General features: G+C 41.6%; 1 protein-coding gene across 3 annotated transcripts in view; it reads right to left on the bottom strand.

Annotated features, from left to right (window-relative positions):
• Positions 1-25,221, bottom strand: part of KANSL2 (KAT8 regulatory NSL complex subunit 2) — a gene marked incomplete at its 3' end in the record, with an annotated part of 33,109 nt that extends 7,888 nt beyond the window's left edge. For 2 of the 3 annotated variants that reach the window (XM_080705175.1, XM_080705176.1), the window contains exons 1-7: positions 24,714-25,221; positions 22,719-22,897; positions 21,388-21,502; positions 11,720-11,887; positions 11,446-11,608; positions 9,793-9,889; positions 2,794-3,047 (exon numbers count right to left, since the gene is read on the bottom strand). In XM_080705175.1, coding sequence (XP_080561301.1) covers positions 2,794-3,047; positions 9,793-9,889; positions 11,446-11,608; positions 11,720-11,887; positions 21,388-21,502; positions 22,719-22,897; positions 24,714-24,964 — 1,227 coding nt within the window. In that variant the 5' untranslated portion in view covers positions 24,965-25,221. The remainder of the gene's footprint in view (positions 1-2,793; positions 3,048-9,792; positions 9,890-11,445; positions 11,609-11,719; positions 11,888-21,387; positions 21,503-22,718; positions 22,898-24,713) is intronic. The other variant, XM_080705177.1, reaches the window with a different exon arrangement.
• Between the last annotated feature and the right edge of the window lie 1,948 nt (positions 25,222-27,169).

The following is a 27,169-nucleotide window of genomic DNA, read 5'->3' as shown; positions in this document are numbered from 1 at the left end:
AACAGAGCCACAGAGGAGATACACCGGCCTCGCGCCCGAGGACGCGGCAGACGCGGCAGCAGCGCCATACTGCCGGAGGCACCGGCGAATTCACGGGACAGCTACAGCAAGCCGAGGTGAGCCACTGCGGAACAGCCAGGCGGGATTTCTCCACACAGAGAGCGTCAAAGCTCCCAGTGGCTGAGCTCAGCACACGCTGCAGGGATTCAGAGTTGAAATCAAAACCAAGAAGAAAACGCCAGCCCCATAGCCGAGGGTGTAGCAGCGGCGCCATATTGCCACCGGCGGCAGCAGTAGAGAATTCAGCGAGGCCAGTACAGCTACATCTGCGTACTCAAGAACAGTGAGTGAAATTGCGGGCCACAGAGGAGAAATTCCAGTACTGTACTCACTGGGACATGACCCAGTGGGGGAGGGGCGGTGGCAGAGATATCACACCATAGGAGAACACCCAACCTGGCACCCCCAACAGTCTAAAGCAGCCTCTATCGACTCTCTGGGTCGGAGACTCTGTGATAAAACCCAGTAAAGGAGTAGTGGGGTCTGAGATACTACTGACTCGAGATCCAGAACACCTTAAGTGAAGTCATAGTGACCCAAGGGAAGAACCCAGAGAAGGCACAAACATCCGAAATCATGGGAAAGAGGAATAATACTGGAGCAATAAATGCCCACAACCCCACAACATCAGAACCCGATAAAACTGAAAATCAGAGATTTCTAGAAGATCAAATCAGGAAAATAACTGTAGAAATAATAGAGGTGATTCGAAAAGAACTCAGAGAGAGCCAAAAAGAGATAAAAGATGCAATTAATGAAGTAAAGGCCTCAATCCAAAGCACAAACAACCGATTAGAACACATGGAGAACAGAATCTCACTCTTAGATGAGCAATCCAAAAATAAACGCATAGTTTCTAATCTAGAAAAAAATATCCGACAGCAGGAATCTGATATTGAAGAAATATGGGCCCATTTTAAGAGAGCTAACCTAAGAATAATTGGAATAGAGGAGGGAAAAGAAAGTGAAACCAAAGGGATCAACAATCTCTTCAAGGAAGTAATAGCAGAAAATTTTCCAGACATAGAGCAAGAGGTCGATACACAGGTCCAGGAAACTTATAGAACTCCCTTTAGACAGGATCGGAGAAGAGGATCCCCACGCCACATAATTGTCAAAATGACCAATGTGGAAGCCAAGCAGAGAATCTTAAAGGCAACAAAGGGCCAAGTGACATTCAGAGGCAAACCAATTAGAATCACTCCAGACTTCCAAAACCAAGTCATGAGAGCCAGAAGGGCTTGGAGTAACATATTCCCAACTCTGAAAGAAAACAACTTCCAGCCAAAAATTTCCTACCCAGCAAAACTTTCTATCAAATTAGAGGGAGAAATAAGAAGCTTCCATGACAAACAGAAACTGAAGGAATTTATGTCTTCAAAACCAGCGCTAGAGAAAATACTCAAAGAGATTAACTACAAAGAAGAAATAGGTAACACACACCAGAACTAGAGAAACAAGATTTTCCATCCAACAGACAACTAAGATTGGTTATCTGTGGAGATTCATTATTTATGTTAGTCTTTTACCTATCTCTAAAGGGTATTGTTTGCCTTTATTGTTGTTAATTTTTAGGATTTCTAGTTGGAATATTAATATACCTTCAGATATAGCAATTGGAAATATTTTATCCCATTCTATTAGTAACTGTTAACTCTGTTTACATTGTCTTTGGATATACAATATTTTTTTTTATTTTTTAGGGAGTTTGTATACGCTTCTGTTGCCTGTGCCATTGAAACCATAACCAAGAAATCACTGCCAATTTCAACGTTGTGAGGTTTAATGACCCAGATTTTCTCCTAAAATTTATAGTCTTAAGATTTATATTTAGGTCTTTTATCTATTTTGAGTTAATATTTGTATATGGGATTAGCTAAGGGTCCAATTTTATTCTTTTCCATGTAATTATTATTTTTTAACAATATTTAGTTAAAAGATTAATATTTCCACCACCAAATGTTCGTGGAAACCTTGTCAAAAATAACTTGACAATATAGGGAAGAATTTAGCTCTAGGCTTTTATTTAACTCCAATGGTTTATATATCTGCCTTTAGAATAGTACTACACTGTTTCAATTATTGTAGCTTTATATGGTTTGAAATCAGAAAATATATATCTTCTAGCTTTGTTCTTTTTCAAGATCGTTTTGGGTACCTAGAGTCCATATTCCATATTAGGATAAATTTTTTTTCTGAAAAATAAATATATAAATATATGATAGTTTCACCTAAAAAATAGAAAAAAAAATATTCTCTGGTAAGAAAGAAAGCAAAAAGAAATATTGAAATGTCATCTTTAAGTCATCAAAAGCTTGGTATCAGACAAATGAAACTGTTATGTGAGATTACCATTTTTAATTTTAGATAAATTGCCATAATACTAGATGTCAACTACTAAGCCAAACATGGGAGGGAGGGATAGGGAGAGAATGGGGGTGGGGATTGGGTGGGGGCTGACTGGGAAAAGTGTGCAAGTATGTCTACAAAAGTATGTATCCTACTATGATGTATGAATACAGTGCACCAATAAAAAAAAAATAAAAATAAAAATAAAAATAAAAAAAGTACGGCAGAAAGTCTCTAAATGAATATGTTAACATACAAATACAGTAATACACATATCACTTCAAAAACTGTTATAAGTTCTGATCACAAAGACTAACTATTCTCACCATTAATAAATACGGCCTTGTCTCAAGGGCCAATCAAAGCAGAGCTTCTCTAACTTACATCACTGAACTCCAGTGGTAAATTCTCAGTGGGCTGAAGCTCAGCAGCACTCAAGTACAGATCCATGGGGCCGGCTTCCAGATCGTCTGGCACTGACAGTACCTGCTCGGGCTTATACATCTGAGGAGGCAACTGGAAATGCAGTGGACAGCAGGGATCCTCAGAGAGGCTTACAGGAACCGGTTTGTTGCAGGGTACCTCTTCAGAGCCCTGGCAGCATTTGAAGAGAACCTGATTCATATCCTGACAAATATCTGTAGAAAAATGGTCAAGGGAAATAAAATAGCACCTACAGAGGTACAAATACAAGAATTGTCTGACATGTAAAACTCAAGGTCTAGACTACAAAGGAATTAGAACTACATTTGGGAGGAAAAACCAAATGCAGTTCCTAATTTTTCTTTTTTTGATACTGGGAATTTGAATCCAGGGCCTTTCACATGCTAAGCAAGTGCTCTGCCACTGCACTGCATCCACAGTGCTACAACAGTTCGTGATTTCTAATTCTAGCTCTACCAGTAATTTAAAACTAGCCCCAACCTTATGTTCAGGATCCTGGTCATTAAACTGGAAACTTTTCTATTCTAGGCAAGTATGAGTAACATTAGAAACATACATATACTCAGAAGAAATGTGGCAGTAAATGCGAAGAGCCTACAGAAGCCCTTATGCAGACTAGTTAAGTTTGCAAAAACTTCTTGTACCCTGTTTCTAATAACATGATAAATTCCTTTAAAATAGCACAGCACGGAGGGAAAGAGAAACTCTCATATTCAGGTATCATTTTGACAGGAAATAAAAATAGTTTTCATTTTTTTTTTTTTAAAGGACGGTGGTTGGGCATGGTGGCACACACTTGTAATCCCAGTATTTGGGAGGCTGAGACAGGAGGATCATGGTTTGAGGACAGCCTCAGCAACTTAGTGAGGCCCTTTGCAATTCAGTCAGACTTTGTTTCCAAATAAAGAATAAAAAATAAGGCTGGGGATATAGCTCGGAGATAGAATGCCCAAGTTCCATTTCCAGTACCGCAATAAAAAAAAAAAGGTGGTAATACATAAAAGTCCTGTTATGATCCTAAAGGAAATTAAAACTGTTTGTGTGAGCCCATTGAAAACTACTCCAGGAACACTCCAAGAGTTCTACAAACTTCTGTTAAGGGTAGAAGCAGAAAAGGGGTCTACTTCCAAGTTGGCAAAACTCTGTAGGATGAATCAAAATAGAAATCATGATTAGATAAAATAAATTCCAACTTCAATTACTCTACAAGACATTTATGCAAGTGTTACTGTTTTCTAAAGTCTTAACTATGTTCATTTTAGGTGGAAAATGGTGACAGCACGCTTGTCATCCAGTATTTTGGGGAGGTTGAGACAGAGGAATTGCAGGTTTGTGGCTAGCCTCGGCCACTAAGTAAGGTCCTCCACAACTTAGTGAGACCCTATATTAAAAAAAAAAAAAGGCTAATAAATTGGGCTGGGGGTGTTTGAGAACAGAATGTCTCTGAGTTGAATCCCCAACACCACCAAAAAAAAAAAAAAAAAAAGTTCATTTTTAGCTGGGTGTAGTGGTGCACAATTTACTCCAAGTACCTGGGAAGCTGAAATAGGAGGATCCCAGGTCCAAAGATCAATCAGCAAGTAGTGAGACTTATTATCTAGTGAGAACTTGTTTCAATATAAATAAAAAATTAGCCTGGGGAACTAGCTCGGAGGTAGAATGCACCTGGGTTCAATCCCCAGCACCCAACACACCTGTGTGTGTTTCTGTGTCTGTGTGTGTTTCTGCTGGGGATTGAAGCCAAGGGCATTCTACCTCCAAGCTACACCCCTAGCCCTATTTGTTAATTTTGAAACAGTTTCACTAGATTAATGAGTCTCACTACTTGCTGCGACTATCTTCAAACCTGTGTTCTTCCTATCTCAGCCTCCCAACTACTGGCTTTATGTAAGCTTACTCTTAATAAGAAAATAAAGTTTCCTTTAAATTAACAGTACCAGAATTATAAAGCTCTAGATAATTTTCATCTCAAAAATTTTAAGATATCGAATGCACATTTTAATTGTAGTACTGGGGATGGAACTCAGGGGTATTTATTCTACCTCCGAGCTACACCCCAGCCCTAATTTTTTTTTTTTTTGAGTACCAGAGACGGAACCCAGGAGCATTGTACCTCCGAGCTACACCCCAGCCCTATTTTTTTAGTCTTTTTATTTTTGAAACAGGGTCTCACTGAGTTGCAAAGAGCCTTGCTAAGTGGTTGAGGCTGTCTGCGAATCGCAATCCTCCAGTCTTGGCCTCCTGAATACTGGGATTACAAGAATTCACCACCACACCTGGCCCCCAGCCCTGTTTTTTATTCTTTATTTTGAAACAGGGTCTGAGTTGCAAAGGCCTCTCTGTAGCTGAGACTGGCCATGAACCACGATCCTCCTGTCTCAGCCTCCCAGATAACTGGGATTACAAGTGTGTGCCATAATACCTGGTTCAAATAAACTTTTTTTTTTTTTGTGGTAATGACGATGGAACCCAGGGACATTCTACCTTCAAGCTACACCCCTAGCCCTCTTTTTTACTCTTTATTTTGAAACAAGGTCACATTAATTTGCAGAGGGTCTCACTAAATAGCTGAGGGTGGCCGCCAAGCTGCAATCCTCCTGTCTCAGCCACCAAGTACTGGGATTACAAGCAAGCGCCACCACACCTGGCTTCAAATAAACCTTAAGTAAAGCTTTTTCTTTCTAGCCATACTTGGAAATAGCTAAACTCTAAAGCAGGATTTCACAACCATGTAACTGACATGTGGCCTGGGCAATTCTCTGTCCACATGTCAGTTATAGGATATAGGATGTTTAGCAGTGTCCCTGATCTCTACCCACTAGCTGGCTGTCAACAGCAGCCAATCTCTAATTCCAAGTTATGAAAACCAAAATATCTACATACAATGCCAAATGGAAGACAAAATGGCCCAAGCTGAGAAATAGTACTCAAAAGGAACAGTAGACAGTACCAAATAAAATTTTTCTTTTTTTTTGGTTCTGGGGATTGAACCCAGGGACAGTCTACCTCTCAGTGACACCCCTATCCCTTTTATTTAGTGAGGGCCTCACTAAATTACTGAGACTGGCCTCAAACCTATGATCCTCCAGTCTCAGCCTCCTAAATAGTGGGATTATATGCATGTGCCACCATGCCCAGCTAATAAATATTGAATGAATAAGCACAAAGAATCTAATGGGAAAAATCAGATTTGTACTGTGCCTATGAAAACTAAGCAATTATCTAATGTGTTTAAACGCTTAATCTTATTTAAATACTTACACTTTAATCAATTTATTTCAATCACAACTTTTTCCATTGAATTAAAAGAACTTTCACAAAAGTTTCTTCTTTATTTAATACCATAACCACCTAGAAAAACCTCTCTTCTGTCCTCCTCCACCCACCCCCTTTCCTTTATAAAGGGGACAAGAGATTAAAGAAAGGGAATGGATGACCTACAACTAGAGCCTGGGTCCTTCACTTTCAGTCCAGTGCTGTCTCCATTAGACTAGAGTAAAGAGTCAACAGGTCACCAATGGAAGTCGAATCTTTCTCTGGGGTAAGGACTTAAGGAAGGGTAAATGACTTAGGCAACTACAGAGTGGAAAATAAAAGAGCATAAAAAGGAAAGAACAGTTCCATACCCTTTAAAAATATACTTCAACTTTGCCTTGATGTTTGTAAACTGGGCTTTTTTAAAATTAAATACAAGTTCACCTTAAAAAAAGTACAAAGAAACAAAGGATATTCATATCCCACTATACAAAAATAATAACATTTCTTGTTACATTCCTTCCCAGTATTTAATACCATGCAGTTAAAATGAAATCTACAGAATTCTATATCCTATTTTTCTCACTTTTCCCTACCATTCATTAATTCTGTTAAATGTTTAGTGCCTAAAAGTATTCCATATTATGTTATGCCATGATCATCTTTCCTGTTCCTCATCTCTACAAGGCTGTCCTAAAATATTCCTTGTAAAATAATCAGTCTGTATTTGATTGTTTTCCTAAAATAAATTTCCAAAGGTAAAATTATCAAAAAACAATTATTTTCAAATTACTTTACAAAAAACATGCATCAATTTACATTCCTACTGGCAGTGTTTACAAGCCTATTTTATCATAATTTCACCTACTTTTAAAATTCACTAACAAAAATAGCATACTTTTAAATTTATTTAAAACTAAATGTACAAATGTCAAACTTATGTCTTTTTTTGGTGGTATTGGGGATTAAACCCAGGGGACTTCTCCCACTCAGCTCCATTCCCAGTCCTATTTTCTTAATTTTTGTTTTGAAATAGTCTCACCAATCTGTAGAGAGCCTCACTAAGTATCTGAGGCTATACACAAACTTGCAATCCTCCTGTCTCAGCCTCCCAAGTACTGGGATTACACGTGTGCAATACCACGCCTGGCTCATCTCGTTTTATTTTTTATTAGAGTGAGATAAATACTTTTCAACTATAGGCCACTTCTATTTTAAGTCTGTCCAAAGATAATCTTTGCCCCATTATGTTTTAGGTTGTGTGTTATGGTAATGAGGGTTGAACCCAGAGGTAGTCACCTCTGAGCTACACTACAGACCTGTTTCAAATTTTATATGGAAAAAGGAGTCTTGCTCGGTTCTTGAGTCTATGCCACAGACACTGTCCTTCAACTTTCTATCCTTCTCTATCAGCCTCCCAAGTACTGCGATTATAAGCATGTGCCATTGTGCCCGGCTAGGCATTTATCTTCAGAGTTTCAAATTACTTTGCACAAGCACATCTTATATTAAGGACAGCAATCCTTTATGAGCACTTATTCTGGCTGATAAACTGGCAAAATATTAAATAAACTGAATAAGAAAAAAAATCGCTTTCCTGCCAAGACCAAGAGGTTTTCTCTCTCTCTTCTTCCTGTTAAAGAATAAAAAAATTTGTGTGTGTGGTTGCATCCCAGCCCTATTTTATTCTTATATTTATTTACTTATTTATTTATTTTGGTGGCACTGGGGATGGAACGCAGGGGCCTTCTACCTCCGGGCTATATTCCCAGACCTATTTTATATTTTATTTGGAAACAGGGTCTCTTAAGGCAGCTGAGGCTAGCTTTGAACGTGCACAATCCTGTCTCAGCCTCCCAAGCGCGGGGATTGGGAGGTGCACCACCATGCCCAGCCTTTACTCTTATTTTAAAACAGGGTCTGACTAGGTTGATGAGTCTTACTACCTCCTAAGGCTGTCCTCCAACCTGAGATGGGCACCACCATGCCTGGATGAAAATACTTTTTTTTTGGTACTGGGGATGGAACCAAGGGCATTCTACCTCTGAGCTACACCTCCAGCCCTATTTTTTTTTATTATTTTATTCTTTATTTTGAAACCCAGTCTCACTGCATTGCAAAGGGCCTAAGTAGTAGCTGAGGCTATCCACGAACTGTGATCCTCCTGTCTCAGCCTCCCAAATGCTGGGATTACAAGTGTATGCCATCACGCCCAGCTGAAAATACTTATTTTTAACTAGGCATGGCAGAATATGCCTGTAATCCCTTCCAATCTGAGGGTGAGACAAGAGTATTGCAAGTTCAAGGCCAGCCTCAACACCTTAGGGAGACCTTTCAAAATGAAAAGGCCGGGGGGGGGGGGGGGGGCTGTATTCCACAAGGTAGAGCACTAACCATAAAAAAGCCGGGTGTGGTAGCACATGATCCCCATGCTTGGGAGGCTGAGACAGGAGGATCGTGCTGGTTCGAAGCTAGCATCGCTGGCTTAAGAGACCCTGTTTCCAAATAAAAATATAAAATAGGTCTGGGAGTATATCCCAGAGGCAGAAGGGTTTCCAGGAACCCCAGTACCACCAAAAATAACAATAATAATAAAATATAAATAAATAAAAAAGAATAATATTGAGCCAGGCGTGGTGGTGCACACTTGTAATCCTAGTACTTAGGAAACTGAGACAATAGGATCTTAGTTCACAGCCAGCCTCAGCTACTTAGGCCCTCCACAACTTAGTGAGACCCTGTTTCAAAATAAGAATTAAAAAAAAAATAGGGCTGGGACGAGCATGGTGGCACACGCTTGTAATCCCATCTTTAGGGAGGTTAAAACAGGAGGAACACGGCTCAAGGGCAGCCTCAGCTACTTAGGCCCTTTGCAACTCAGTAAGACCCTGTTTCAAAATAAAGAACAACAAAAAAAATAAAACAGGGCTAGGGGTATAGTTCAGAGGTAGAATGTCCCTTGGTTCCATCCCCAGAACCACACACACACATAAAGCGTTAGCGATATAGCTTGGAAGTAGAATGCCCCTGGGTTCCATCCCAATTGGACTGACAAAAAAATACTGACAAAAAAAAAAATACTGACAAAAAAAAAATTTACAGTACGGAATCATCTTTTTAAGTGGAAAACTTAAAGCAAACATTTTTGACCATAACTTTAACAGCATTATAATTCTAATGAACATTAAGAATAAAAACAAGCTAGCCAGACTTCTAGTGGCACATGCTTATAATCCTAGAACTTGGGAGGCTGAGACAGGAGGATAGCAAATTTGAGAGCCTCAGCAATTTAGTCAGGCTCTCAGCAACCTATATTGAGACCCTGTTTCCAAGTAAGAAATAAAACAGGTCTGGGGTTGTAGCTCAGAGGTAGAATTCCTCTGGGCTCAATTCGCAGTACCACAAAAGAAAAAATAATGATATAAATTATTAACACATATCTATGTTCAGTGACTCAGCTCTTTCTAATTAATTGACCATTACATTTCCAAAGTTCTAAAATGGCCAACAGACCATAGAAAGACATTTCTTTAGGCTCCTGCTTGAAACTAACAGCTTCAACAAACTGCTAATTTTGATTCAGGACCAAAGGAAAAAAAAACTTTAATCAAGTAAATTAGTAGAGATTCCCCCTAGTCATCCTCTAACTAGCAAATCAGAACCAAAACAGTTTAAAAAAGATACGGGCAAGGCAGTGTCTGGTCATTGGAAGAGACTGATTGGAACAACGAACATCATCCACAAAAGCCAAGCACCTCTGACTGGAACGAGTGGTGTGGGCCTAAAAGAGAAAACAGACAACCCACAAAGGAACACACAACCAGTTAAGATGAGAGTAGTCACGTCATATAGAAAATTACTTTAAAGGCAAGAAAATTGAATATTTAACAAAAGGATTTACTAGTATTTTGCAAAAGAAACAATTTTAAAACCTCACCTATAAAAAGTGTCAACACTAATCTCAAACATATCTCTTCACATTAAACAAGTGTGATACTGGCTTTTATCTTGAGAGTACTGGGTTAATCTCTTACTTTTCCTAACGTATAAATTAAACTTTATTGGAGCCAGCAAGGTATGGTGCCACGTGCTTGTAATCCCAGTACTTGGGAGGCTGAGACAAGACAATCACAGTTCACAGACAGCCTCAGCTACTTAGTGAGGCCCTTTTCAACTCAGTGACACCCTGTTTCAAAATAAAGAATAAAAGATAGGTCTGGGGCTGTAACTCAGAGGTAGAATGCCCCTGGGTTCTATCCCCAATACTATATTAAAAAAAAAAAAAGTAACCTTATGTAGAACCTCAAAAAATAGATTAAAAAAAATAAAGTTGGGCATGGTGGCACACACTCGCAATCCCAGCATTAGGAGGCTGTAGACAGGAGGATCCGGGTTCACGGCCAGCTTCAGCCACTTCATGAGGTCCTTCAAAATAAAGAATAAAAAATAGGGCTGGGGGTGCAGCTCAAAGGTAAAATGCTCCTGGGTTCCATCCCCAGTACTGCAAAAAAAAAAAAAGGAGGAGAAAGAAAGAAACAAAGAAAGAAAAATTATTTAACTGTGTTCTATCAACTTTTTTCCTTTCTTAATCTTTCTTTGTAGTACTAGAGATTGAACCTAGGGACAGTTTACCTTCAAGTTACAACCTTAGCCCAATTTTATTTCTTATTTAGAAACAGAGTCTTACTAAGTTGATGAGAATCCTCAAACCTGTGATCTTTTCTCAGACTCCCAAGTACAGGGATTACAAGCATGCAGTACCACGTCCAGCTCAATTTATTTCTTGACATTCTCTGCTCCTATTATTCTGCACACCTTCCCACTTTATAAAAGATTCCCAGGCAATTTAGGCTTTACTTGTACATATTTCTGTACTAAAAAAATATTTAAGACCTGGACATGGTAGCACGTGCTTGTAATTCCAGCATCTGGGAGCCTGAGACAGGAGGATCCCAGTTCACGGACAGCCTCAGCTACTTAGTGAGGCCCTCCACAACTTAGTGAGACTCTATTTCAAACTAAAGAATAAAAAGTAGGGCTGGGGATATAGCTCGGAGGTACAGTGCCCCTGGGTTCCACCCTCAATACTGCAGAAAAAAGCAAAAAAGGAAGGAAATATATGAACAAAAAGCTTAGAAATCCATCCACAATCCCCTCAGTTTGAATACTGACACGAAAGAAGTTAAAACTATCTGCACAGATATAGGGCTGATGTGTAAATGACTAATACTAGAACGCACGACTCTCTCCACAGCAAGTGCTTTCACTGCAAATCCAGATTTCTACGCCTGCTTGGCACAGTAATGTCCATAGCTCAGAAGTACATAAACAAACTACCTGTTGGGCGGCACCATCTGTGGCCAGCATTCTGCGTTCCTTTAGCTGCCTATGTAGCAAGGCCTCAACTCCATAGCGCTGGCGGTACCGGCGGAGACATTTCAATCGTTTTAAGTTCTCTCGTTCTTTGGCCAAAAGTCCTTCTGGGCCAGTCAGGAGACTGCTACCTAATGAATCACAAGAATCAAGACGTAATTTGCCAAGCAACTTCAAGAATCATCAAAACACAGAGCAATCTCTGGCCTTAAGATGGACAGCGTCAACTGCATGAAACTTGCCTAGAGCTTCATGTTCCACTTTGCGATTGTGCAAGTATCGGCGCTTCTTCTCCTTGAGCAAATGCTGAAGTCGCTTAAACTGATCAATGTACAAAGACTGCAAACGAATTAGCTTCTCACGCATTATCAGGGCCACTTCTTCTGCTGTGTAGACACCTGCGTGTCTGGAATAAAACAAAGAATTCAGCAAAACAAAAAATAAAACCCAAGCTTAGATGGAGAAAAGCATAGAGGGGTAGAATTAGTTTGTTATTGAACAAGCAGTCAGTATTGACTGAGACAATCACCTTTTGTAACAGAAATATTTTCACAGGGTATTTTGTCATTCAAGTTGTGGTACTGAGGTCTGAACCCAGGGACATTGTACATCTGAGCTCTGCATCCAGTGCTTTTTTTTATTTTGAAACAGGATCTAACTAAATTGCTGATGACAGCCTCAAATTTGCAATCCTCCTTTCTCAGCCTCCTAAGTACTGGAATTAAAGCATCACCACGCCTAGCTTCAAGATGTTACTAAAAATAACAATAATAACAAACCCAGGCATGATGGCACACGCTTGTAAACCCAGTATGTGGGAGGCTGAGACAGGAAGATTGCAGGTTTCCAGCCAGCCTCAGGTACTTAGTGAAGCCCTCTGCAACTTAGTGAGACCTTATTTCAAAATTAATTAAAAAAAAAATAGGGCTGGGGGTGTAGCTCAGAGGTAGAATGACCCTGGATTCAACCCCCAGTTACACACACACACACACACACACACACACACACACACACACACACAGAGGGGTTACAGATATTTTAGAGTACTTACCTAGGATTCATTGAGATTTGACCCTCAGCAACACACACACACACACACACACACACACACACACACACACACACACACACGAGCGCGCGCAGGAAAGAAAATCTCCAAGAAATATTAATATGTGATCTGACAAAATGAGATGTCATTTGAATTAGGATTAGATACTGAATTTTTATTAATCTTCAGTCTTATCTCAATGACTTAATGAAAATAATCACTGTGCAGGAATAAAGAATAAAGAATACTGCCAAACATGGTGGCATACACCTATAATCCAAGTACCTGGGAAGGATCAGTACAGGAGGATTGCAGGTTCTAGACAGCTTCAGCAAATATTAAGACTCTCAGCAACCTACTGAGACCCTGTTTCAAAATAAAATTAGGGCTGTGTACACAGCTTGGAGGTAGAATGCTCCTGGGTTCAATCCTCAGTAACAAAAGAAAACAAAACCAAAAAGCAAAGAATATAGGATAATCACTTAGAATATTTATTAAAGAATACACTTAGTGGGTTAATTTATTAAGTCCCAAGTTTTCAATTCTGTGACTATTTTAACAAAATTGACACAGATGCATAAGAGGCTGGAAATTTTAATCTAGATAAACTTAACATTATATTATGCCAAGCCGGGCATAGTGGCGCACGCTTGTAATCCCAGCATTCGGGAAGCTGAGACCTGGAGGATCACGGTTCGCGGACAGCCTCAGCTACTTAGTGAGGCCCTCTGCAACTCAGTGAGACCCGGTTTCAAAATAAAGAATAAAAAATAGGGCAGGGGGTGTAGCTCGGAGGTCAAATGCCCCTGGGTTCCATCCCCAGACCCGCAAAAAAAGAATAAATAAATAAATTAAAAATGCCAAAAATCTGGGAGGCTGAAACAAGAGGATCTCAGGTTTGAGATCAGCCTCAGCGCCTTAGCAAGACTCTCTGTAACCTAGTGACACCTTGTATCAAAACTAAAAGGGCTGGGAGTAGAGCTGAGGCAGAATGCCCCTGGGGTCAATCCCTAGTACCACATGTACAGGTTTTATGTTGTTATATAATGATGCTATGTAATTACATATTATGTGCTATACTGAAGTTTTTATAGGTGTTCCTCATCTGGGACCATGGGACAATATGGGTTAATAGTGTTCAATTCAGCAACAAATATCATGTGTGTTGGGGGGTGTTTGGGGATTGAACCTAGGGAAGTTCCAGCTGTGAGCTACACCTCCAGCCTTATTTGCATTTGCTATTTTGAAAAAGAGTCTTGCTAAATTGCTGAGCATAGCTGGGCATGGCAGTGCACACTTGTAATCCCAGCATTTGGGAGGCAGAGACCAGAGGATCAGAGGATTGCAGTTCCCAGACAGCCTCAGCTACTTAGTGAAGCCCTTTGCAACTCAGTGAGACCCTGTCTCAAAAATAAAAAAAGACTAAAAAATAGAGCCGGGGTTGTAGCTTGGAGGTAGAATGTCCCTAGGTTCTACCCCCGGCACCAATGAATGAATGAATGAATGAATGAATAAATTGCTGAGACTGGACTCAAACCCACAATCCTCCTTTCAGCCTCCCAAATACTAAGACTGCAAGCATGCTCCATCACACCCAACTAACCGTATCATGTGTGAGATTGAACCCAGAGGCATTCTACCTCAGAGCTATATACCCCATCCCTATTAATTTAATTATTTTTATTTTTTATTTATTTGCAGGTTTGGGAATGGAACCCAGGGGCATTTTACCTCCAAACTACGCTCCCTGACCTATTTTTTATTCTTTATTTTGAAATAGGATCTCACTAAGTTGCAGAGAGCCTAAGTAGCTGAGGCTGTCCACAAACCGTGATCCTCCGGTCTCAGCCTCCCGAATGCTGGGATTACAAGCATGTGCCACCATACCAGGTTTTTGTTTTGTTTTGTTTTTTAAAAAGCAGGGTCTCACTACGTTGCTGGGTCTCAATAAGTTGCTGAGGCCCATCTCAAAGTTGCAATCCTACAACCTCAGCTTCTGAAATACCGGAATTACAGGTGTAAGACACCATACCCACCTACCCCATGCCCTTAATTTTAATTTGAAACAGGGTCTCACTAAGTTGTTGAGTCACTAAATTGACCAGGAAACCTAAGATCTTCCTGTCTCAGTCTCCCAAGTATAGAATCATGGGTATGCACCACCATGCCATCTAGGGCTCAAGCATCTTAAGTATGTGTTAATTAAAGCACAAAAGATAACAAATGATTATAACTTTTATGTGTGTGTGATAATAGGGATTGGACCCAGACTACCTGTAGGCTACACACTCAGCCCTATTTTATTTTTATTTGAAAACAAGGTCTTGCTAAATTGCTGAGGGCCACACTAAATTGCTAAGACTGGACTTGAACCTGCAATACTCATCTCAGCCTCCAAATGTTGAGATTATAGGCATGAGCCACCATGCCAGGCATTTTGTATGTATGGATGGATGGATATGGATATATGTAAGCTGCTATGGAGTGAACTCAGGTATTCTACCTCCAAGCGACACCCACAGCCCTATTTTTTATTTGGAAACAGTCTTGCTAAGTTGCTGAAAGCCTTGCTAAATTGCTCAGGCTGGTTTTGAACCCCTGATGCTCCTCTCAGCCTCACAAGGACTAGGGTTACAGTCATCCACTATCAGGCCTGGCACTTATTTATTTATTTATTTATTTATTTATTTATTTAGCAGTACTGGGGATGGGACCCAGGGGGCATTCTACTTCTAAGCTATAACCCTAGCCCTATTTTTTATTTTTTTTGAAACACGATCTCACTGAGTTCCAAAGGGCCTCTAAGTAGCAGAGGCTGTCTGCAAACCACGATCCTCCCGTCTCAGCTTGCTAAATACTGGGATTACAAGCATGCACCACCACACCTGACTGGCTTTTTTTATCTTCTTTCCTTTTTTGGTGGTACTGGGGTTCCTGGAAGCCCTTCTACCTCCGGGCTACACTCCCAGACCTATTTTTATATTTTTATTTGGAAACAGGGTCTCTTAAGCCAGAGCAAGCGGCTGGCTTCGAACCTGCGGGATCCTCCTGTCTCTGCCTCCCAAGCGCGGGGATTACAAGAGTGCGCCACCACGCCCGGCTTTTTTTTTTTAATATGCTCTCATACTGGGACTTGAAGGAGGCCTCCAACACTGGTCACAAGATGCGTATAGTAGCACGTTCCTGTAATCCCAGTACTTAGGCGGATTATAGACTCAAGGCTTAGCCTCGGCAATTTAATGAGACCCTGTTTCACAATAAAAACAGAGAACTAATGTTGTAGTTTGGAGATAGAATGTCTATGGTTTCAATAATTCCCAGTACCAAAAAAATAAAATAAAAATAAAAGCACTGGTCCAGGCCAGGCGTGGCGGTGCATGCTTGTAATCCCCACACTTGGGAGGCTGAGACAGGAGGATCACACAGGTTTGAAGCCAGCGTCAGCTACTTAATGAGGCTCTCAGCAACTTAGACCCTGTTTGCAAGTAAAATAGAAAACAGATCTGGTAGTTTAGCCCGGAGATAGAAAGCCTCTGGGTTCCACCCCCAGTACTACAAAAAAAACAAAGCCAGCCTCAGCTACTGAATGAGGTTCTCAGCAATTTAGTGAGACCCTATTTCCAAATAAAGTATAAAAAAATAGGTTTGGGAGTATAGCCTTGAGGTAGAAAATAGAAAAGACCCTGGGTTCCACCACCAGTACCACAAAAATATATAAATAAAACCAGAAAATGCCTGGCATGGTGGAACACACCTGTAATGCCAGTACCTGGGAGGCTGACACTAAGATTGCAAGTTTGAGGCCAATCTCAATAACTAAATAGGGGAATGTAGCTCAGAGGCAGAAGGCCCTTGGGTTCAATTTCCATTTATCTTACCGTTACTATGTCTTCAGGAAAATAGGTTATTAACCTGTCTGCCATTCTAAAATACCGAGACCTTAGCCTCATAACAAATTTGTTAAAATGAAATTAATTTCATTACACAATGTCAGAATTTAAACAATGGCATAGGAAATGGAATTTATAGATAGAAATCTACTCCATTAAAACCAGAAATGAAGCCGGGCGTGGTGGTGCATGCCTGTAATCCCTGCGCTTGGGAGGCTGAGACAGGAGGATTGCACAGGTTCGAAGCCAGCATCAGCTACTTAGTGAGGCTATCAGCAACTCTGTGAGACCCTGTTTCCAAATAAAATATTAAAAAGGGCTGGGAGTATAGCCCAGAGGTAGAGAGCCCCTGGGTTCCACCCCCAGTACCACCAAAAAAAAAAAAAAAAAACAGAAATGAGCTGGGCTTGGTGGCACACGCTTGTAATCCCAGCATTCGGGAGGCTGAGACAGGAGGATCACCGTTCGCGGACAGCCTCAGCTACTTAGTGAGGCCCTCTGCAACTCAGTGAGACCCAGTTTCAAAATAAAGAATAAAAAATAGGGCAGGGGCTGTAGCTTGGAGGTAGATTGCCCCTGGGTTCCATCCCCAGACCCCCCCCCAAAAAAATAAACCAGAAATGGGCTGGGCCTGGTGGCTCACGCTTGTAATCCCCACGCTTGGGAGGCTCAGACAGGAGGATCGTACATGTTCAAAGCCAGCCTCAGCTACTTAGTGAGGCTCTAAGCAACTGAGTGAGACCGTTTCCAAATAAAATATAAAACAGGGCTGGAAGTATAGCCCAGAGGTAGAAAGCCTCTGGGTTCCACCTCCAGTACCACAAAAAACAAAACAAAAAAAAAAAGAAATGGTGGTGCATGCTTGTAATCCCAGCATTTGGGAGGCTCAGAAAAGAGGATCGCAGTTTGCAAACAGCTTCAGCTACTTAGGCCATTTGCAACTCAGTGAGACCCTGTTTCAAAAATAAAGATTAAAAATAGGGCTGGAGCCAGGCGTGTTGGTATAAGTTTGTAATACCAGCATTTGGGAAGCTGAGACCAGAGGATCACGGTTTGTGGACAGCCTCAGCTACTTAGTGAGGTCCTCCACAACTTAGACTCTGTTTCAAAATAAAGAATAAAAAAATAGGGCAGAGGATGTATACAAACTTTTAAAGATTACCTTCTAAAGCAATTAAATGGTCATTTTGACATATATACTTACATACATAGAGTAGAAAAATAACTATGCCAATAATTCTAGTTAGGATTGTCTCCAGCAACATCATACATAAACAATACAAAAAGTGTCTTTTCTGCCAGGCACGAAGGCACATGCATATAATCCCAGTACTCGGGAGGCTAAGACAGGAAGATCACAGATTCAAGGACAACTTCAACAATCTAGTGAGACTCAGCAACCTAGCAAGACCCTATTTCAAAAATAAAAATAAAGGCCAGGCGTGGTAACACACACTTGAAATTTCAGTACTTGGGCAGCTGAGGCAGGAGGATCACACGGGTTCGTAGCCAGCCTCAGTTTAGTGAGGCCCTTTGTAACTCAGTGAGACCTTGTTTCCAAATAAAAACATAGCCAGGGATGGTGGCACATGCTTCTAATCCCAGCATTTGGGAGGATCACAGGAGGATCACAGTTCAAGAACAGCCTCAGCTACTACTTAGTGAGGCCCTACATAACCCAATGAGACCCTGTTTCAAAATAAAGAATAAAAAATAGGGTCGGGGGTACAACTCAAAGGTAGAATCCCCCTGGGTTCCATCTCCAGTACTGAAAATAAATCATTAGGCCGGTGTGGTGGCACATACCTGTAATATTAGTACTTGGGATGACACAAGATCACAGGTTAAAGGACGGCCTTAGCAAGTAATAAGCCTCTCATCAACCTAGTAAGACCTTGTTTCTAAATAAGAAGTAAAATCAGGCTGGAGGTGTAATGTTAAGGTAGAATGTCTCTGGGTTCCATTCCCAGTACAACAACAAAAGAAAAATTAAATTAAATAAATAAAACAAAACAGCTGAAGATGTAGCTCAGAGAATGCCCAAGTTCAATCCCCAATATAAAAAAATAATAATAAGCCAGGCATGGTGGCGCACGCTTTGTAATCCCCACACTTGGGAGGCTGAGACAGGAGGATCACACAGGATCGAAGGCAGCCTCAGCTACTTAGTGAGGCTCTCAGCAACTTAGTGAGACCCTGTTTCCAAATAAAATATAAAAATAGGTCTGGGAGTATAGCCTGGAGGTAGAAAGCCTTTGGGTTCCACCCCCAGTACCACACACAAAAAAAAGTAATTAAATAAAATAAGCTGGGGGTGTGGCTAAGAGATAGAATACCCCTGGGTTCAATTCCTAGTCACACACACACACACACACACACACACACACACACACACACACACACAGTATATTTTGAAATTGGCAAATAAAGTTAAATGCTGTTAAATGCTAAATGATTAAAAAAAAAAAAGTGGTCCCAGTAATAAGATAATACACCAAACACATGAATCCATTTTTTTTTTTTTTTTTTAGCAGTACTGGGGCATTCTACCTCCAAGCCTCCAAGCTAAACCCTCAGCCCTATTTTTAATTCTTTATTTTGAAACAAGGTCTCACTGAGTTGCAAAAGGCCTCACAAAATAGCTGAGGCTGTCCAGAAAAGGCAATCCTGTCTCAGCCTTTCAAATACTGGGATTACAAGCATGTGCCACCATGCCTGACTTTAAAAATGTTAATTCTTTTTTTTTGGTACTGGGGTTCCTGGAAACCCTTCTACCTCTGAGCTATACTCCCAAACCTATTTTATACTTTTTTAAAATTTGGAAACAGGGTCTCTTAAACCAGCAGAGCTGGCTTGGAAGCTGTGTGATCCTCCTGTCTCCGCCTCCCAAGCACTGGGATTACAAGAATGTGCCACCACGCCCAACAAAAATGTTAATTCTTAATGAAATGAATTGTTAAATAAACATACTATTTAACTACTGTATTACTAAATAAAACACAGTAATAAGCCGGGCATGGCGGCACACACCTGTAATACCAGTACTTGGGAGTTTAAGACAGGAGGATCTTAAGGTCAAGACCAGCCTCAGCAACTTAGTGAAACTCTAGCAACCTAGAACCTGTTTCCAAATAAAAATCTTGTGTATACCTTGGAGGAAGGATGCCCCTGAGTTCAATTTCCATTATCACACATAAAAAAAAAAGGCAGACAAACAGACATAGCCAACAGTGACAGCACAAAATCATAATCCAAACTACTTGTGAGGCTGAGGCAGGAGGATCCTAAATTAGAAACCAGCCTCAGCTGGGCATGCTGGTGCATACTTGTAATCCCAGCATTTGGGAGGCTGAGACAGGAGGCTGAGACACCAGCCTCAGCTACTTAGTGAGGCCCTTTGCAACTCAGTGAGAACCCGTTTCCAAATAAAGAATATATATATAAAAAAAAGGAAAGAAACCAGCCTCAACAAGTGATGAGACATTGTCTCAAAAATAAAAAGGGCAGGCTGAGTGTAGTGGCACACACTTGTAATCCCAGCATTTGAGAGGCTGAGACAGGAGGATTGCAGGTTCACAGCCGGCCTCAGCTACTTAGGCCCTTTGCAACTCAGTGAGACCCTGTTTCAAAAGAAAGAATGCAAGATAGGGCTGGGAGTATAGCTTGGAGGTAGAATGCCCCTGGGTTTCATTCCCAGTACTGACAAAATTTAAAAAAGTATTAACATTTTTGGTGTATTGTCTTATTACTAGGACTTTTTTTTTTTTTGCAGTACTGAGGATGGAACCCAGGGGCATTCTACCTCTGAGCTCCCACCTCCTACTTTTTATTCTTTATTTTGAAACAGGATCTCATTGAGTTGCAAAGGGCCTCACTAAGTAGCTGAGACTGTCCACAAACCACACTCCTCCTATCTCAGCCTCCCTAATGCTAGGATTACAAGAGTGTACCACCACACCCAGCTTAGGACCACTTTTTTTTTCTTTTTTTTTTTTTTTGGTGTGGTACTGGGGATGGAACCCTTCTACCTCCAGGCTACACTCCCAGACCTATTTTATATATTTTTTAATTTGGAAACAGGGTCTCTTAAACCAGTGAGGCTGGCTTCAAACCTGCGCCATCCTCCTGTCTCCACTTCCCAAGCACGGGGATTACAATTGTGCACCACCATGCCCGGCAGGACCACTTTATTTTAGTCACTTAATCATTTAGACTTAGAAACATGAGACAAGAATTTGTTTCTATTTCTCCTAAGGTTCTTGAGGGTTTCATAAAATAAGAGCAGAATCTTGGTAAAATATAATTAGAATGAAGCCATACATGGTGGTGCATGCCTCTAATCCCAGACTCTAAAGGCTGAGACAGGAGGATCGCACAGGTTCAAAGCCAGCCTCAGCTACTTAGTGAGGCTCTCAGCAACTTAGTGAGACCCTGTTTCCAAATAAAGTATAAAATAGGTCTGGGAGTATAACCCAGAGGTAGAAAGACCCTGGGTTCCACCCCCAGTACCACCAAAAAATAAAAGAGAGAAAAAAAATCTTGCCTAGAAGCAAGATGAAGATGAATCATGATTTTAATACACAAAGGCTGCCGGGCATGGTGGCACACACTTGTAATCCCAGCATTTGGGAGACTGAGACCTGGAGGATTGCGGTTCATGGACAGCCTCAGCTACTTAGTGAGGCCCTCTGCAACTCAGTGAGACCCAGTTTCAAAATAAAGAATAAAAAATAGGGCAAGGGGTATAGCTCAGGGGTCAAATGCCCCTGGGTTCCATCCCCAGACCTGCAAAAATAATAATAATAATACACAAAGGCTAGTATTGCTAACAAAGAGCTGTCTTCAACTATCTTTGGTTAATTATCTATTAATAGCATGTAACACTACATTCCACATACTAACTATAACACTACATTCCACATACTAACTATATAGAATATGAAAGACTTATATGGAGTCACAACTTACTTTAGGGGATCCTCTTGATCACTGTCTATGCTATCAGCTTCACTGTCAGGATCACCTCTCCATGTCTGATCCACAGTAATGGGTTCCTGGTCCCCATCACTCCAGCTGTCTTCATCTGAGGCAAGGAAGGGAAAGCAGCCATTAAGACTTCCCACCTCTGTAACTCCACCATAAAACTAGATCAACCCAAACCTCAAATTTAAAATAAAATACAAGGAGGTCACCTGCTTAGAGTTGCTAAGCAAATTCTAAAAAAAATAAAATCTGTAAACAACATGGCAATTCTGAAATTCTGACAAATTTCCAATGAATTAACAATATTGTCAATTACGTTCAGTGCACTAGCTGGACATGGTGATGCATACCTGTAATCCCAGTACTTGAGAGGCTGAGAAAGGAAGAACACAGGCTCAAGACCAGCCTCAGCAATTTAAGTGAGACCCTCAACAACTTAGCAAGACAATTTCAAAATAAAAAATAAAATGGGACAGAGGGTCTAGCTCAGAGAGAATGCCCCTGGGGTTCAATCCCCAGTACAAAAGATACTGCACTAAACTAAAATAAATTCTTTCTTAACTTTTTTCTACTTTTTGGGGGGTAAGGGGGCAATACTAGGATTTGAATTCAGGGGCATTCTATCTCCAAGCTATAACCACAACCCCATTTTTTATTCTTTTACTTGAAACAGGGTCTAGTAGCTGAGGCTGGCTATGAACCTATGATCCTTCCTGATTCAGCCTCCCAAGTACTGGGTTTACATACATGTGCTACCACACCCAGCTCGAACTGTTTTTCTTAATAAAGGTAAGCTGGGTGTGGAAGTGCATACCACCCAGTACTTGGCAGACTGAGACAGGAGGATCCAGGTTCTCAGCCAGCCTCAGCTACTTGTGAGGCACTTCGCAACTTAGTGAGACCCTGTTTCAAAATAAAGAATAAAAAAATCAGGCTGAGAGTGTAGCTCAGAGGTAGAATGCCCCTGGGTTCAATCCCCAGCAACACACAGAGGAAAGAGAAAGAAAAAAGAAAGAAAGGAAGAAAGAAAGAAAGAGAGAGAGAGAAAGAAAGAAAGAAATAAAAAGAAAGAATCCTAGCCGGGTATAGTGGCTCATGCTTTTAATCCTAGTACCTGGGAGGCTGAGATGGGAGAATCGCAGTTTGGAGGACAGTCTTGACAACATACTGAGTCTCTCAGCAACCTAGGGAAACTGTTTGAAACTAAAATATAAAATAGGGCTGGGAGTGTGGCTCAGAGGTAGAACACCCCTGGGTTCAATCCCCAGTACTATCAATTAAAAAAAAAGAGATGGAGAGCGAGGAACAATCCTTACCCAGTATACGACTTGCTTCACTGCGGCTACTTTCTGGAGTCTGAGAGCCAAGCTCTGTCTTAGCATATGAGCTCAGCTGGCACAAGAGTGTTTCACCCATAGGGCCTGGGTTGGTCTTCTTCATTTGAGCATGAAGTGCAAGGGCATTCCTTCGGGCATGTTCAGCACAGAAGGATACCCTAAGGAAAAAAAGTATTAATATTTTATAGGTTCCCTCTTAAAAGGGTTCATAGTGGCTTTCACACTCAATCTTCTTTATATCATTTTCAAGAAACTAAGATGACTATCATTTTCACTCCTAAAAAGACCTGTGAAACAGAGGAATTAAACTGAATCAAGGTCAACTCATTTGGTGGACCTATACCCACCCACTCACACACAAAAGGCACATCCCCAGCACACATCTGGTATTATTAAAGGAAAATGCAGGAACTGGGCTTGGTGACTTATGCCTATAATCCCAGTACTACAGAGGCTGAGACTGATCAACCCAGTGAGACCCTGTTTCAAATAATAAAAATAAAATAGGGCTGGGGGTATAACTTGGAGGTAGAATGCCTCTGGGTTCAATCCCCAGTACTAAAAAATTGAGGGGAGGGAACAGAAAGTTTATCCAGTGTTCTAGCCATCGAACAAACAGTCCAGCTATAAAAATATTGACATTTCATAAAGAGATCCACTTTCATTTTTCTGGAAGGAACATTTTATTATCAGTTCATTAGAAGTAGTAAGATGTTAGACACTACTTTAAAAATAAAAAATACATACAAAATTATCTAGTAAAATAATATTTTTGCACAAATTCCTTTACTGTATTAAAAGTTAAAAAGCCAAAATGTGCGTAGTGACACACACTTGTAATCCCAGTACCTGGGAAGCTGAGACAGGAGGATCTCTGGTTCAGAGAAAGATTCAGCAACTTAGTTTGACACTGTTTCCAAATAAAAAATAAAATAGGTCTGGGGTTATAGCCCAAGGGTAGAATGCCCTTGGGTTAATCCCCAGCACACACACATACAAAAAAAAGTTAAAAAGCCTCTTCCAAAAAAATACACATGCACACATATACAATACTGCATGTAATTTAACAAGGTACATGAACAGCCAAAAGAGCAAGCACTCAGTATTAAAAATAATTTAGAGCCAGGCATGGTGGCCCACACTTGTAATCCCAGCATTCAGAAGGCTGAGACCAAAGAATCCCAGTTTGCAGACAGTCTCAGCTCTTAATGAGGCCGTTTCAAAATAAAGCATAAAAAATAGGGCAGAGGGTGTAGCTTGGAGGTCGAATGCCCCTGGGTTCCATCCCCAGGCCCGCAATAAATAAATAAATAAATAAATAAATAAATAAATAAATAAATAAAATTTAAAGTCAGGTGTGGTGGTGCACTCTTGTAAACCCAGTAATTGGGAGGCTGACACAAGAGGATCGAGATTCGCAGACAGCCTCAGCTACTTATGAGACCCAGTTTCCAAATAAAAAAACAAGGCTGAGGGTGTAACCCAGAGATAGAATGGCTCTGGGTTCAATCCCCCATACAAAACAGAAAGAATAATTTAGAATATACTTTCATTTTACAGATAAGGTAAAAGATACAAAGAGAGGTTAGAACTAAGTGCCCAGTTCAGGTGTTCTTCCAATTATCACCATTGTAATGTGAAGCTTTTACTTTAGTTTCCTTTTTTCCCAAGTATATATTCATAACACCAATTTTACAGATCCATCACCCAAGACGTAACAGCACCTCTGCCTAAGCCCACATAATACTGTAAGAGATGAGCTCGCTGCGTTCAGAGTGGTATGACTGTAGGCATATATCATATCTCCTCTTATTTCAAAACTAAGGTACAAGATGGCTGAGGTACGTGTAGCCTTAATGAGAGTCTGGGCTTAGCATAGAGGAGGCCCTAGGTTCAATTCTCAGCACTACAAAAACAAAAAACAAACAAAAAAAACGAACAGTACAGAAACCGTATGTAGCTATACACACATACCCGTCTTTCTTCTCTGGCTTTGGAGCAGCACTGGGACATCTTTTTCCATTCTTGGTTGATATATAACTACACTGCTTGAAAGGTGCATTCTTGTCTTCAAGGATATGCTTAATGCAAAATTCCTGTCCCTCGAGACGAGGCTGCGAGCATGGGCGATGAGTGAATGAACAAGACAGGGGCTCCTGAGACCTGGGCACTGGGGTGATCCTCCCCCGATTGGTTGGCAAGACGTGAATCCGAATCCTGTTCATACCAAGACCTGTAGGGTCACACGAAAGATCAAAATGCCCTTACCCTTCCCGAAAATTCCTGCTCCATAATACCCAGATAGGACGCGGGTGTTTCTAAAAAAAAAAAAAAAAAACACACACAAGCAGCCGTCGGCCTCGCAGGGTCCAGCCTCGCAGGCGACTCCCCGCCGCCCGCCCGAGTCTCCCGGCACCTGGGTCTCAGCCTCCCCTTAACCTCTCCCTCCGGGCTGGGTCCCACCCCGAACGCACCGCGCTGACGGTACCTGCGGGGCTCCGGCTGCGGGACTAGCAGCTCGGCGCCCGCAGCACGCGGCCCGCCCCGCCTCCCCACACGCAGCCTTTGTCCCGGCCCGCCTCAGAGCTCAGGCCCGGCCTGCGCGCCCTCCGGGGCCCTGCAAACGCCATTTTGTCCTAAGGTTCCGGGCACTGGATAACCTGGCTCCCGGAGACTAAAGGAAGAACTACTCCGGCGCTGTTTGAGGCGGAGTATCCTCTCTGAGCCCACGGAAAAGACCAAGCAGCATCCTAACTGTAAAGGCAAAGAGCACGCGGCGCCGCCATCTTACCTCTACCGCAGCGCTCCGCCGCGCCACTCGCCTTCCTCTAGCAGCATCAGCCGCTCCTTACTTGGCCCGGCGCCTTTCCGGGATCCTAAGCGCTGATTGGCTGCTGCTCCCACGACACCGTGTCACCATTGGCCCATACCCGCTACCTATCACGTTTGGGAGGGCGAAATGCTGAGAAGATGCGCGTCTGGAGTGGCTGAGACGAACTGTCCATCAGCAACTCCGCCCCGAGGAGTGCGGGCTGGCGGGAAGGCGGGCTACCGGTGGGTAGCGGGCTCGGGATATTTATCTGCCACTTAATGTGGTTCATTTTCAAGCCGCTTTTGTCCACTCTGTGGTCCTAGGCAGCTGTTTCCTCACCACCCCTACACAGCGGGTAGAAAAGCGGACAGAGACTGGGGGATTACTGTACTTGTGAATTTTTCTTTATATGCAAAAAGACTAGTTTTGTGAGCCTTTTTTTTGGGTGGGGGGGTTCTGGGGATTGAACCCAGACTTTCTACCATCTCCGGGCTACACTCCCAGACCTATTTTATACTTTACTTGGAAACAGGGTCTCACTAAGTTGCTGAGAGCCTCACTCAGTGCCTGAGACCGGCCTCGAACCTGTTTGATCCTCCTGTCTCAGGCTCCCCAAGCGCTGGGATTACAAGCCTGCGACACCGCTCCCGGCATTTATGAGCCTTTCAATATATTCACTGGTCATTTGGTGTAGAGCGCCCTAAGAAACATTTTGTGTATGTTTACCAGGAGTCTCAGGAATAACACATATTAATCTACTTAATCTTTCAGAGCAATCCTAAGATGTAGAGGCAGTTATTACATTCATTTTACAGATAAGATAATCAAGGAATAGAATAGGCACACAGCTAGTAAATGAGAGGCAAATTTGAACCCAGCCCTCATCCATATATGTGTGTGTGTGTGTGTGTGTGTGTGTGTGTGTGTGTGTGTGTCTCTATGGGCATATACACACAAATATAACAGGTTGGGTCCCTCCCCGCAGGGGCGGGACCTTAGAAAAGGAGGAGACTCTGCTGGGCAATATCTGGAGAGGGGAGCGGAGGAGCTTGGAGGTCTTCAGGAGCGGTCCAGCTCCTATCCCGAGAGAAGACCATATTAAAATTCTTTTTGGCGCACCGGTCTCTCTGCCTTTTTTAGTGTGCCTAAAAAAATTTAACAATATATGTATACATTTTTCTTTCCATATACTAAAGGGCATTGGACTCAAAAAGGAAATCGTGAATTTTGGTTTAGGCAATGCTTCTCACAAACTGTGTGCCCTGAGTCTAAAATTCTCAACAACTTGATACTAAATAATGCAGGTACTGTACCAGTATTGGGAATGGCCTAGGAAGATTTGAGAAAGCTATGATTATTAATATATTTCAAAAATTGGGCGAGGGGCAAATCTGCAAGGACTTGGTTTCTGCCTAAAAGCAGGCAACTATTCCAATGTAAATTAACATAATAGGAGAGGAGAACTAGGCCTGTCTCTAAAGACAGATCTTAGGAGAGGAGAACTAGGCCTTTATCTAAAGACAGATCTACATGATAATTTAGGGAGGATGGAGCAGGGTTTGACCTTGTCCTTCATGAAAGGAGACACCTCACCACACCTTGCTGGGGGAGGTACCTT

This window comes from Muscardinus avellanarius (assembly GCF_963383645.1).
Source record: "Muscardinus avellanarius genome assembly, chromosome: 11".
Classification (NCBI taxonomy): domain Eukaryota; kingdom Metazoa; phylum Chordata; class Mammalia; order Rodentia; family Gliridae; genus Muscardinus; species Muscardinus avellanarius.
Note: the sequence above shows the minus strand (reverse complement) of the source record. Positions and strands in the feature narration are given on the sequence as shown.